The sequence below is a fragment of the Ailuropoda melanoleuca genome, chromosome 12 (assembly GCF_002007445.2).
Source record: "Ailuropoda melanoleuca isolate Jingjing chromosome 12, ASM200744v2, whole genome shotgun sequence".
In the NCBI taxonomy this organism is placed as follows: domain Eukaryota; kingdom Metazoa; phylum Chordata; class Mammalia; order Carnivora; family Ursidae; genus Ailuropoda; species Ailuropoda melanoleuca.
Window position 1 is genome coordinate 12,986,794 of NC_048229.1, and position 14,026 is coordinate 13,000,819.

The window sequence follows — 14,026 nt, forward strand, 5'->3', positions numbered from 1 at the left end:
TTATCGGGAAAAAATTTGTTGATAATAAGTGATTAGGAAGTGTGGTTTTGGTTTTTGTTTGGGTGATAACAGCTCTGAGGATTTTGAAATGTTTCTCAAAGTATGCTTATCATTAAAGAAAAAGAACAGAAGAAAGGAGCATATGAAAACATCCCTGTCCTGTTTTGTGATGCTGAGACTGTTCTTGTCCCCAGTTGCACTCTGGAAGCTAAGCGTGTTGAAAACAGATGACATCATGAGTTCAGAAAGGCCACATTCTAAACCTGAGCTGTAGGTCTAGGTATAATCGGCTAGAAGTAGATTTGCTTTACCGCCACCTAGTGAAGGAGAGTGTCTCAGGTAAGACTTGCAGGAGAAAGTCCAGCTGGGGCTCCCTGGAGGCCCGTGCCAGCTCTGCTAACCATTAAGCTGTTAGCTCACCAGAAGCTTTTATCAGATGCCCAGGAGTATGGTGGTGGTGTGCAATAAACTCCCTCCTTACTGTTACTTAAGATTCATAAGTCTGAAGCGTTTCAGTTTGCATAAGAGAGCATACTTCTCTATTCACGTTAGGACCCTTTCCTCCCTTTTGGTTTAAAAAATATCAAGCACCCTCTTTGTGTTGAGGTTTTTCTCAACACTCCTAAATGTGTTTCTACCTCGTTTCCTACTGCTGTGATCTTGCCTTTTTGAGGTCCGGTTTCCACCTTTACTAGAAGGAACAGTGACTGTGTATCAGTGTTTCTCCTCTGCCAAGAATGGTTGGAGGGAAAATTATCATTTAATGTTGCAAAATATTAGCTCTCTTCTTTCCCTTAAAATATCGTTGTCCCATTTGGTCTCCTACATTTCCATCCACCTCTGTTCCCTTTCAGGCAATTGTGCCCAAGCAGACGTGCGACAGAAGTGCCGACGCCTCCCTCTAGCAGCCAGGGGACTTCTGGCTGTTGTTCCGACTTTTATCTTTATTAACTCTGTCTGTCCACACAACCCGGACGTCAGGGTTTCCAGTCCTCTGTAGGCTGGAAGCAACGCTTTGAGTTTCCAGTTTATATATATATGTAAAATCTAACGTCTGAGTCTCTGGTTCAGTTTGCACTTGCAGTGGAATTTTTCCATTATTTGTAATTAAGAACTGTAGGAAAACAACAGTTCAAACACAGTCCTGCATCTAAGGTAACTTGAAATCCCCTGCTTTTAGCCATTTTTTCTCCACTTGTGTCCAGTAATTAAAAATGTGCCTCTTCCTTGACCATACCATGCCACAATATGGCTTTGCTGTGAAATTGTGTGTATTTGCCCCGAATTTTAAAATATATTCTACCTAGGAGCTAAAGATGGCAAAGATGGGTTTTAATACTTGGCTAGTTTCAGGTGAAGGTATAAAAAATGGATAATACCTGTGGATTGCTTTGAGACTCTTAAGATAACATGCTTTATAAATAGAGACAGGTGATAAAGTTGTGTTAGACAAAATATACCTCACTTAGGGCCTTCTATCTTTCTCCTTAAAGAACTTTTTCTCTTGACGGTTTTTCTTTCAGCCTTTGTTTATATAGATTTTGTGCTGCTGCTCATTATGACATTGGACTATTTCCCATAAGGAATTCGATCATTACCCGTTAGGGACCTCTTTTTAAAAATACTTCTAAATTTATTTATTTTCTGCTGTGAGGTATACATGCTCTTCTGGTAAATAAGTCTGAGGTAAGGTATGGATAAGAGACTGGAGGAGAGCATTACATTTATTATATCCCTAATGAAGGAGCTCCAGAATATCCTTAATAAATACTGGTGAACTCATGACTGCATTTATCCATCTCTAGTTCTCCGAGGAATAATGGGAAGGGCCACAGCTACAATAACTCTGCATAACCATCATTGACTCTGACTCTATTGATTGTGATTAACCAAGATGTATGGAAAACAGGTTTAAGTGTGTAGTGCATGTATCTCGTAACGTCCATTAAGATGTTCATTATTTTTCAATTGATGCGTCTTAAGCTGCACTTGATGTCTGTAGTAGTGCTTTTCCGCAGAAAGACTGCACTGTGGGATTGAGTTCATTTTGTTAATTGCATAATACAACACAGTCATGTTTCATAGAAAACAGTAAATACTCTTGATTTCATTGATTGGTATTCTTTGGTTATTACTAAATAAAGTATGGAGTACGTGAATAGTTCTTAAAGCCTCTACGTGGTAAGGGCAAAAATGTTTTTTGAAATGTAGGTGCTGCATTTTTAGGGACCTCTGCCCAATTGCTTTATAGGCTTTAAACCAGTTCTGTCCTCTGAGTTTAAGTTGGTAGAGTCGTTCATTGAACGTTTACTAAGCACAGACGCATATTGCAGACCCCTCCCTTCCTCCCAGGCCGGCAAGAGGTACAAGCCCAGCCGGTGGCAGAGCAACATGGGGAATGTTGGGGGAGGAGAAAGAGCAAGGGATCCACTGTAAGACCCTAGGCAAAGTCACCTGGTATGGGCTTAGCCAGGCCGGGTTCTCCTGGAAAGTGACTTCTCGGCTGAGTGTGGAAGGATGAGCAGTTGGCCAGGTAGAGTTTTGTATGGGGTAGGGATGCAAATAACTTGCTTACCGGCTGCCACTCCTCAGTCCCAAACCAATGGTGGGCATTAATAATCCAGCACAGTATTTATTTTTCTGGTAAACTCGTGGAATATAGCTTCAGAATCCTTCTCAACACAGGCAGCTACTACCAAGGTACTGGATTTGACACACAGACCATTTGCTAGTCATGGCCTAAGTCCTCATAACGAGGCTCCTTTTGGCTACTGGGAGTACTTGATCAGAATAGAATTGTGGTTTCGTGTGGGGGCGGTTGTATGACTATGGCTCTATAGAGGCTGAAGTCGTATCCACCGTCCTGTATGTCCTCCCACATCACCTGCGGAGCGCATGTGGGACGCACCGTTGCATCTGCCCGGCCTCACACTCCTTGCCAGCATACTGAGCCTTTTTTGTTGGCTTCTTGCCGTCTAGTTAAAAACAGTGGTAGAATTGATGGGCTAGGTTCACGGGCTGTGTCCTGCAAGCCTGAGTCACAATATTGAAAACGATAAATTCCTTATATTGCACTTAAACGGGGATGGTCCTTAAAAGCCGTATTTGTTTAAAGACACTGTCATCTGAGGAGGCAGCCTGGCTTGTTGGCTAAGCAGCAGTTTGAGGAAAGCTTGGGGACTTGTTTGGATCCCAGCTGTGCCACTAAAATGTTTTTTGTGACCTTGGGTAAGTCACTTAACCTTACTTATAGCATTCTTAAATCAAAACAACTCCCGAGGTTGTCATGAAGAGCCTTGGGGGAAAAATGTTTTTAGCAAGTAAGCTCAGGCCTCTGGAAGCAAAATGCAAACACCCCCTTCTGTCTCCCCCACAAGAAAGGTTAAAGGTGGGGTTTTGTTTTGTTTTTAGCTGTACAGCCTTTCTTCCTTTTTCTTCGGGTCTCTTAGTCCAAATGAGTAGTCTTTTTTAGTGGAAACTTAGTAGTTAATGGAAGCTCTTTGGTGGTAAATCATTGTAAATTGGCAACTGCTCTGGCCTGCCGAGCTTGAGAGGCTCTAGTCCCCTTCTTTCAACAAAAAATCAGCTGTGGTCTCTGACCTATTTTTTTGGAGGTAACCCTGCCAAGCATACAAAAGATTGGGAAAGCATACAGTTTCATTGGTCTGTGTCTTGGACTGGGACATCCTCATTCATTTGGAAAAGGCTTCTTTCTCCTTCCGTTTTCCTTTAGTGCTCTTACATCAGCTAATATATTAGTTGCAGTTGTACTTTGCACAGACACTAATTAGAGAGCCATCAACATTGGGGTCCAAAGGCTTACTGACAATGCAACTGTCATAGTGGCGTCTTAATTGGTTGAGTGTAATTGTCATTAGGCAGCGATAAAGACATCTGGAGCTCTGGAGAAAAATCAGCTTTTTTTCCTACCTCCCTTCGATATCTGTTCTTGCTTCTCCTGGCCAATGTTGTTAAGCACTTTTAGATCATATTTAGGGTTTGGTCCAGTTCCCTCTGCTCCAGCCATTGTTTTACCCTCACGAAAATGTCTGTTTCTTTAGCACAAGTTCATTAGCATGGAGTCTGATCTCCATTGCTGTGGCTGCTCAAACTTGCATTAGATTCTAGAGCCTGGCGCTGGGTTGTCATGAGGTACCTGCTGAAACGGGATTTATTCTGTTTCCCTCAAAAAGGAGACACGGAGTCTTTTATATTTTGCTTCCTGAGTCATTTGCATTATGCCGTTCTCCTGCTCTTTGGCCATGAAGAATGGAGTTAATTTAAATGGATATCTTTGTTTTTTGTTTTTTTTGTTTTGTTTTTTTAAATGGATATCTTTGAAATTGTTCTTTACCAAAATAATTTAGCTTATCCTGTGTTTTTATAGATATTTTAATCAGTTTGGAAGTAAATGCAATTTTAACATCTCTTGATATGTGTGTTCTGAGTGTTTCACTGATCATCAGCAGTGGAAGGTGGGCAATAGAAGTAAAAGGCGCCACTCAAACTAGTCAGGTTGTTAATTGTGGGCACCCCCTTCCAGTCACTGTATGTTATTAGCTATGCATAAGGCACTGTGATGGAGACACAGCACTGAGATACGGCCTTCTCAGGGACTTGACAATCAAGTTGAGATGTGGAATGTAACAATGAACAGCATTTCTTCAGATACAGAGCAGTTGATACAGTGGTAGTGGAGCCAGAGAAAGCTTCATAGAGGAAGAGGGTCTGTGCTAATAAATATTGAACGTTTGGTAGGCTTGTGCTAGGCCTGTGGTTCTCAGTCTTGCCTAAACTTTGGAAACGCTGATGCCTCGTTCCACTCCCAGAGTCCGATTTCAGTGGTCTGGGTGTGCTTTGGGTATCAGGAGTTTGGAAAACATCCCAAGTGATTCTCAATGTGCAGCCAATGTTGGGATCCACTGGGCTGGGTCGCCAGGAGGGAAAACACTCCAGAAAAGTGGATAATATGGGCAAAGATGCAGAAGCAAGAGTATATGGAAGCCAGGAAGGGCAGACTTGCCAGAGGCTGATTCATGCTAAGGAAGAGCAGAAAATGAGACTGGGGAGAGGGATCGAAGCTAGTTTGTGGAAGGATCTCTGTGCTAGGCCCAGTAATTAAAACGTCGTCACTAAGATGTTAAGGCCTGAGCAGCTAGAGGGCTTTCTAAGTGTCAAGTGCTATTCTAGTCTTTTTTTTTTTTTAAAGATTTTTATTTGTTTATTCTACAGAGATAGAGACAGCCAGCGAGAGAGGGAGCACAAGCAGGGGGAGTGGGAGAGGAAGAAGCAGGCTCATAGCGGAGGAGCCTGATATGGGGCTCGATCCCATAACGCCGGGATCACGCCCTGAGCCGAAGGCAGACGCTTAACCGCTGTGCCACCCAGGCGCCCCTAGTCTGACTCTTCTAGTTGTTGGGCCCATAGCTGTGAGCAAGACCCAGCCCCTGACCTTAGAAGCTCATAGGTTCTCGGGGGAGCTTGACAGATACGCACACACACACACACAGTTGCTGTGAGAGGAGTCTAGGCTGCTGTCACGTAGGCTAGATCACAGGGGTACATGGTCCAGTGTGAAGGGGAAGGGAGGAAGGGAGAATGATCGTGTCTTCAAGTACTTTTGAGGGCTTGGCTTATGCAGGGTGATGGGACCCTGAGGCGCTGAGGGGTTTGGACCAGGGCCGCATCCCTGGGGAAAGGAACGCAGAGGGCAGTGTGGGTGGGGCTGGGGGGGTGCGGGCGAGCCACTTGGTTTTGCACCAGGGACTGGGACTGATGCGGTCGCTGAGGAAAGGCAGGAATTCCGCAATGGGCTTGTTTGTGGTAAACTGAAGACTTTCAAGGGGAGCATGGGTTTAATTCTAGACATGCGGCGTCTCCGGGTGAATGGGACAACATTTTTTTGTGGAGGGAAAGCCGTGTGAGGACCCGGTAGACGCTGGTAGAGTGTCCTTCTCTGTGGGAGCCCTGCCAGGGGTGAGAGCGAGCACGGCATGTATCTCCCCGCTCCCTGCCGCGTGTGGCCCGGCAGTTCGTCAGGTTCTGGTTTTGTCGTCTTGCCTCGGAGCTGTGTGAAGGGGCTTTGGGGCTGGAGCTTCGGCCCCTGAAATGCTCTCCTCTGTACCCCTCTGCTGGCCGTGGGGGCCCCTGATGGGGCGCAGAAAAGGCCCTGCGAGAGCGTGCGCGGCCGCGATGCTGCTCATCCGAGGAAATACGTTTCCAAGTCCTGCAGTTCTCACACCCCCACATTCGCTTTATGTGTCTTCCTTTGACTCGCCGTCTCTGTATTTCTGATGGGGTACCCATCCCTCTCACCTTTCTTTTCTGAAATGGCTCTTTCCTTTCACGTAGAACTTAGAATCTAATCATGCACAGTCTAGACATTCAAGCATGTTATCTCTCTTCAGTGTCTCTATAGCTGAGCAAGTGGCCTTACTCCAGGGAATGCCTGAGTTGTTTTCTGGGGTGTCAAGGTGAGCCTGGTAGATTTGGCGTAGTGGTGTGTGTTCTTGTATAGGGTTCCTCATTAAGAAGGGTGATCTGGAATGCTGCCCGGAGGACCTAGGAGCCAGCGGCTGTGCTTTGGCCATGGTGATATCAATATCCACCCTTGTTTGTGCATCGCCAGGCTGAACAACACTCGTGGAGTGAGCGTTCCTATTTACTGGGGGATCAGTGGTCATGCAGAGTTCCTCCAGTCCAATTTTAGAAAACACATCTCTCCTACTGGCTCTTTACACCACACGCGCACTCTCCAGGCACTGTCCTGGAGGGGGACAGCCGAATTCTCCGACCGAGGGAATTCGTGAGACAGAATCACCTTCGAATCAAATAGTGTATATATTTACTGTCAACAATTTGAGGGAGGTTCTGCTACATTCAGTAAATGAAGCACTCACTCCTTTATCAGAATGTTCCTAGTTTTTTCTAGATATATATATTTTTTAAAGATTTTATTTGAGAGAGCGCATGCATGAACAGGGGGAGGGGCAAAGGGAGAAGCAGTCTCTCCGCTGAGCCGGTAACCAATGCGGGGCTCAATCGCAGGACCCTGGGTTCAGGACCTGAGCCAAAGGCAGATGCTTAACTGACTGAGCCACCCAGGTGCCCCCCCCCTTAGTTTCTTTAAGAAATGTGACATGAGAAGGTGATCTGTAACTATTTCATAGATGTATCATGTGATAGATTTCAGTAGTTAAGATCATCTCTGAGATATACCTGAGTCTTTATAGTTTTAATGTGGGATCAAGGAACTATGGCCAGGGCCTCAAGACTGTGAGTCTGCTTAAAACTGGGTGCCTATCTTTGTGTTTGTGTGGTACATCATTAGACTCTTAAAGCATTTCTAACATGCCTCCGCACGGTTAGTTGATTTACATGTTGAACCAAACCCTCTGTAGCAGATGTAAGGAACTTAGCATAAATACCTCGATGGCAGGCAGCACACCACCTCGTCATCTGGTCATTCCATTATCCTCGTGTCTGAGGGGCCTCATGTCTGAGCAGGTTCTGGCCCTGCCTTGGCTTTGATGGAGAGAGTCATTTGTTGGAGTGGCAGTAGTAATAGGAGAGAGGAGTGCTCCTATTTTCTAAGTGGGCAAAACCGGGCAGTGTCATGCATTTCGGCAAGAGCTTTTCATGAGAAGGCAGCATTGTCTGGCTGCTAAAGGCAAGATTTAATTGTTTCAGCAAATCAATTAGTCTTTAGGGACTTTAATCACTCAAATCTGATGCATGGATGAGGCATTAGAAAGCTCATGCCTGTAAGACCATTAGTCCTTAGCATTTCTCTCTCGGTCTGTCTTTGGTGTATGTGTGTAAATACCGTGGCTTCTATAGATTCCTGCTAGTGATCCCTTTGCTGGGAGAACACAAGGTAGTAGATGGGTTATGATAACGCAAGGGAGATCTTGATATCCAGGGTCGTAGTATCGCGTTCTCATTTGAATTGTCATCATCGTGCCGTGTGAGAGCATGAACCATTTTCACAGCCTTCTGTCATCTAAGTGACATTTTCTCCTGGTGGAATTACTCATCGAAACAGCATTACAGGAGTGGTTCCCCACTGACCAAATCTTATTTCTCCCTTGTTTTAAGGCTCTCCCCATTTTCTCTACCGTGGCCCTGCTCTCTAGTCCCCGTTTGGAACCAAGTGTGCCCTTCTTTTCCAGATATACATCAGGGGACGTGAGGGTGTGGGACACCCGCACCTGGGACTACACAGCCCCTTTCCTGGAATCAGAGTATGAGGAGGACGAGCCTGGAATGCAGCCATATGTCTCCTTTGTGAGGATAAACAGCTCGCTGGCGGTGGCGGCTTATGAGGATGGTAAGTAACCGCAACCCTCCTCCCTATTAAGGAAAAAAAAAAAGCTTTACAAAAATTAAGCAGCTGTGGCCGGCTCCCCCCTGTAATCCCTCCATACATACACGTGGGCACACACACATGTTCACACACATATACTCACTCTTGCCTTTATGTGAAGAAGTTGGCCAATAACCCCTCCATGCATTAGTAAGCAATGGAGCACAGCACCCAGTAAGACTGGTGTTTAATTCCTACTGGAACTGGCGGGCTGGGTGTCAGTGCCAGACACGAGGCTGGCCAAGCCATCTTAAGCAAATAGCTTGTTTGGTATAAAATATTAAATATACTTGGCCTACTTTTCCTTTAGTCTCTGCTCAGTCCAAAGGGAACAGGGAAAACGGGGGATAGACAGATAAACTGTTGACAAATATGGAAATAGAAAAATAAGTCTGTGCCTCCCTTTTCCCGGTGCTTACATACCATACAAAATAATTTATGGTGATGTGTTGTCTCTCTGGGATTGATAGAATTCTTTTTGTGCATGAGCAGCCATGGATTTACTAGGTGAGGAAAATCTAATATTATATTTACCTAATAGGAATAGTAATTTTGATGGCCATGATATCCTATGCCCCTAAGTTTCATTATGTTGTGACATTGGAATCTCTAAAAGCTTTGTTTCCCCACTTGCCCGAGTTGGACCGCGAAATATTTTGGAATCTTAGTCTTCATGTCATGGCACTTTTGCACATCTTCAGGGTCAGTGGAACAACCACAGGGTCCGTGGTTGGCTCAGAGGGACAAAGCTGTAGTAAAGTAGCTAAGGGGGAATTTTATATCTATATGTCACTTAAAAAAAAATAGGGCTGAAATCTTAATATTTTCAATATATTCCTTTAACAACATGAACTCTGTTCTTTTAGTTTGACATTAGTAGACCCCATTGGTAGATTTTCTTTTCAGCCTCTAGAAATTTAGCTAAGCTCTTTTTGTGGTATACAGTATTTCCTCTATGTTTGTTGAGCTCCTGGGCAGATAACATAAGATCGGCTTGAGTGTGTTTGCTACTTTCCAAATTGCCATTGAGTTTCTCTAAAAACCGAGTATACAAAGGTTGTAGTACAATTAGAATCCTACAGTTTTAGCATCCTCTCCTAGCCTCCCCCTGCCACACACATGCCTGTGTGCACATTCTTCTTCCAGATGGGGGAAACTGGGGCCCAAAAAGACCAGCTAGGTGATTTGCTTGAGGCCAAGTTGTGAGTCCAGTAGTGAATCCAGAAATGTGACTGTCCCAGGCCGCTCCGGGGTAGGAGTGCACGCTTTATGTGCTGCTTAACACAGACATCTACAGAGATGTGCACCCGATTGATTGGCACCCTCGTGTCTCCTGTCTTGGGAGCTTGAAAACACAGCTTGAGGAGATGGGCTAGTGTGCCACCAGTTTCCCATCGTTGGTCAGAAGTGTGTTTGTCCCCCTCATCCCTCTTGCTGCACAGAAACATCGGGAAACCCTGTAGATGGGGGAGAGAAACTACTTTCTTTGGGAAATACTTGGTAAATAATGGCCAAAAAGTTTTTTTTTTTAAAGATTTTATTTCTTTATTCGACAGAGATAGAGACAGCCAGCGAGAGAGGGGACACAAGCAGGGGGAGTGGGAGAGGAAGAAGCAGGCTCATAGCGGAAGAGCCTGATGTGGGGCTCGATCCCATAACACCGGGATCACGCCCTGAGCCGAAGGCAGACGCCCAACCGCTGTGCCACCCAGGCGCCCCCAAAAAGTATTTTTAAAACTTGATTTTTAAAAAATTATAGTTAACATTCAAGCAGAGAAAAAAAAAACAAAAAAACCCCATAAAACGTAAAAGAAAATATATCCAAAAAGAAGCTGAAGCGCTCCTCCCTTGCCTCCTGCCTCTGTCCCTCCCCTGGCAGGTCAGATACACGGGTCCTACGCTATGTACTTCTCTGCACTTTGCCCTTTGTTTTTATTTTTAACACAGTGACACATCTTGGTATCTTTCCGTATTGGCACTTACAGGTAAACCTTATTCTTTTTCAGCCTGAGTACTATGGCATGATGTGGCTGTATTTATAATTTGCTAGAGCCCTTAATGACGCACACTTGGACGGCTTATTTTTGTTATTAAAAACACTGCCGCGAGCAATATCCTCAAATACCATGATGGACTTGTGCAAGTATAGCTATGGGGTAAATTACTAGTAATTACTGGGTTGGAGGCTACACACGCTTTATGTTTTGATAAATATTACCAAATTGCCATCCACTAAGGTTCTACCAGTGAATGGTTGCACCACCATATATGTGAGAGTGGTGGCTTCCTCACGCTGGTCTGGTGGGTAGAAATGGTATTTCACTATTGTCTGCGTTAGCCTTTCTTTATATGGATATGTGAGCACCTTTCCATGGTCTTTTTTTTTTTTCTTTTCCCCTCCTATTTCTCTGAAAATTGCTTGTTCCTGTCCTCATTTTTCTCTGGGTTACCTTTTCTGGTTGGAAAGGGAAATAGTCCTTGCCATACCTATCTTAATGTTTTTTCGGTTGGTCAGTTACTCTTCAATGAACTTTGTTTATGGTTTGTTTTTCTAGGTAGTAGTTGTAGGTGTGTGTAATTTTAGTTTTTTAATCCATAACTGAGTGGGTTTTATTTTGTAATATAATGTTTTTGACTAAGTACTACGTTTTTAGGGATGTAAGATCAAACCAATAGAAACAGTTACGCATTGAGAAGTCTTGAGGGAGAAGCAGGCTCCCCACTGAGCAGGGAGCCTGATGCGTGGCTCGATCCCAAGACCCTGGGATTATGACTTGAGCCAAAGGCAGGTGCTTAACGGACTGAGCCTCCCAGGCGCCCTGAGAAGTCTCTCTTTTACCCACTTTTGTCCACTCTGTTCTAAAGCAACCGTATGTTTTAGTTCTGTCTATCCTTCCAGTATTTATATATTGCAAATATGAATATTCGTATTCTCCCCCTCTTTTTCTTAAATGAAAGATAGCATGTTACTTTATATTATTCCACACATTGGCTTTTTTCACTTAATGATCTGTCTTGAAAGCTTGTCCATGTCTTTATGTGTATATAGAAAAACAGCCTCCTTTTTGTCTCCCCCCATACCTGCACAGTATTCCGTGTGTACAAGGACTGTGGTTCATTTACACACCCCCTTATTGAGAAATAGTTGTGTTGTTTCAGACCTTTTGCTATTACAGTATAGCAAAAAACCTTACCTACAAGACGTTTCATGTGAGTACAGGAGTGGTAGTTTCCTATAAAAGTTATGAATCAAAGGGTAAATGCAGATGGGGTTATACAATTTTGCACTCTCACCAGCAAAGTATTTAGGTATGCCCATTTCCTCACAGATTTGCCAGCAAAGTGTGTTTCAGACTTCTAGGTATTTGTCAATTTGTTAGATTAGAAATGGTATCCAAATGTAGTTTCAATTTACATTTCTCTTAGCCTAAGAATTTTTTCATATTTGTACCTGCTACTTGTACTTCTTTCTTCTAATAAGCTATGGCCTATTTTTCACACTTGAATCTTGACCAATATAGAGTTTATCCTGTGACAGTATAAAATATGAATCTGAGAATATTTTTTCCAGCATCTCCTATTAGAGAGCCCATCACTCCCTACCTCACTGGTTCAAGGTGCTGCCCTTATTGGTTTTTAGATGTGAGATTCTCTTAGTACTCAGCTCTGTTTCTGGATGTTACGCTCTGTCTAGTTGCTTCTGTTTATACCATCACGCTGGTGTTGTCTTTCTGGGTTCTGTGGCATGCTCAGGGGGAATCTCCCCTACTCTGAGATAAGGTTAAAATCCATAGTACTTACATCGTTTATGTTGAAATCTTTGGTCTCAAATTCATTTTGGTATTAGGATTGTGTCTTTGGTGAGAACTCTTGCATTTTTACTTCTCTTCTCACTCTGATCTTGTTTTACCAGTCTGATTGGGGCTTTACTATTTCTGGGATACCCAACAACTTTTCCTTTTTCTCCCAGAGCTCAGGTGGCATTGTCTTTGGTCTCCCTTCATTTTAACAGATTGACACTGTGATATTTATACCAACATATTCATGAGTAGCTACTTCTGAGGCAAAGACAGATTGAAACCATCAAACACATATTTTTCTATTTCTCCTTTTCAGGAGTAGTGAACAGGCACTTCTTAGGCAAAGCATGGCAAAAAGGAAATGTACCTTGTGGGGTCTGCTGTATAAAATTTGTGACTGTGCCCGACAGAAGAGAAGAATAAGATGATAAAATGAGTTAATGAACTTCAGTTCCCTGGCTGTGCCAAAGGGAAGCTCTGTAGTCACTGGGGCCCCATTGATGGCCTACACACACATCCTCTGCAGAAGGAGTCCGCTCCAGAGGGGAGATGCAAGCCTCCGTGGGAGAAAGTCTAAGTCATCCCTACATCCTTTTTCGCCTCCTCGCCCTGTAGGAACACTGTACACCCACCTGGGGTGTTGAGATTTGGCAAGGTGATCCACAGTTGTGATTTTTTGAATTCCAACCCACTGGCCTCATATTTCTTCTGCCTTGTTTCCGATTGTCAGCACTGGCCGTCCTCCAGTTTGATTTTACCACTAATTGTGTTGCACGTTACCGTACCGAAATGAATCAAATCAAAATGCTTTTCCTGGAGCATTAGATAAAGCAGGCGAAGGTTCTGAGTAATGAGCAGATGCTGCTAATGCAGGGACAGTGGAGACCTTGCCAGGACTCCATCTGCTCCATGCTTGCCTGCCTCTGGCCCCAAGCCACAGCATTAGGGAAGGCGGTGTACTCGAAACCCACTCCCCGTTCACAGAGTTTGTCTTGAAAACTCACTGTTTGGTGAGAAATGAGATTACACAGTTCTTAGATGCAAAGAAGTTCTCATTTGTCCCCCCAAGTGGAGAAGAGAGACCAGACCCAGTGCATATTAGCATGCGGAAGCTGAGATAGGATAGCCAACAGTCGTCTTTATGTGCTGCCATCAAGCAGGGCAAAGTGGCTTATCCACTTCTGCACTCCCAGTGCAATTGTCTGAACTCACACATGCTCCATTGTCCGGGGCTGTGCCCGCCCTGGGCCCGAGCAGCTATGATTTCTCATTTACTGGTGTAGTAACAATGGATGCGAGTGGGTCTCTCCAGGCTGCTTTTTAGCAGAGAACAGTAGGACCATGTTTTTATTAGACAGCTGAGATGAAGAGTATGTGCTTTTAAAACTTTATTTATAATTTTATGTTTAATTAAAATCAGTTCTTTGATAGTTTTGCTTATGTCTCTTTATATGATGGTGACATTAGAATGTAATGACATAACCTTTGAATGTAATACTATACAATAAACAATATTCCCCACCCCCCAATCAAGATAGAAGTTTTAGAAGTAGAGCATTAACATGCTGAAGCATTGCTTGGGAGATTGCTAAGACAGCTGGGTGTGGGTTGTGGAGATGATTTTTTTTTTCCACTTTGCCAAGGCCTGCTTCTGGTCATTGTTCTCTTAAAAGTTTCAACAACCAGTTTTTGCTTGAAACTGTTGCCTATCCTTAGGTCTAGGGGACTTAGGTATTTGACAAAACAAAATGAAACAACTTTCTGATAACCCCAAATACCAGGTATAGTCCTTGTAAAAGATAGGCTACTTTTATAACATGAACAGTGAACAGTAGGGACGCTCACCTTTTAAAGGTACGCA

The 14,026-nt window shown here is 43.9% G+C and overlaps 1 protein-coding gene across 1 annotated transcript in view; it reads left to right on the forward strand.

Annotated features, from left to right (window-relative positions):
- The window catches only part of FBXW8 (F-box and WD repeat domain containing 8), a 113,615-nt gene that overhangs the window by 39,147 nt on the left and 60,442 nt on the right, over nt 1–14,026 (forward strand). Inside the window, 1 exon segment of the mRNA XM_034639303.1 lies at nt 8,172–8,329. Coding sequence (XP_034495194.1) covers nt 8,172–8,329 — 158 coding nt within the window.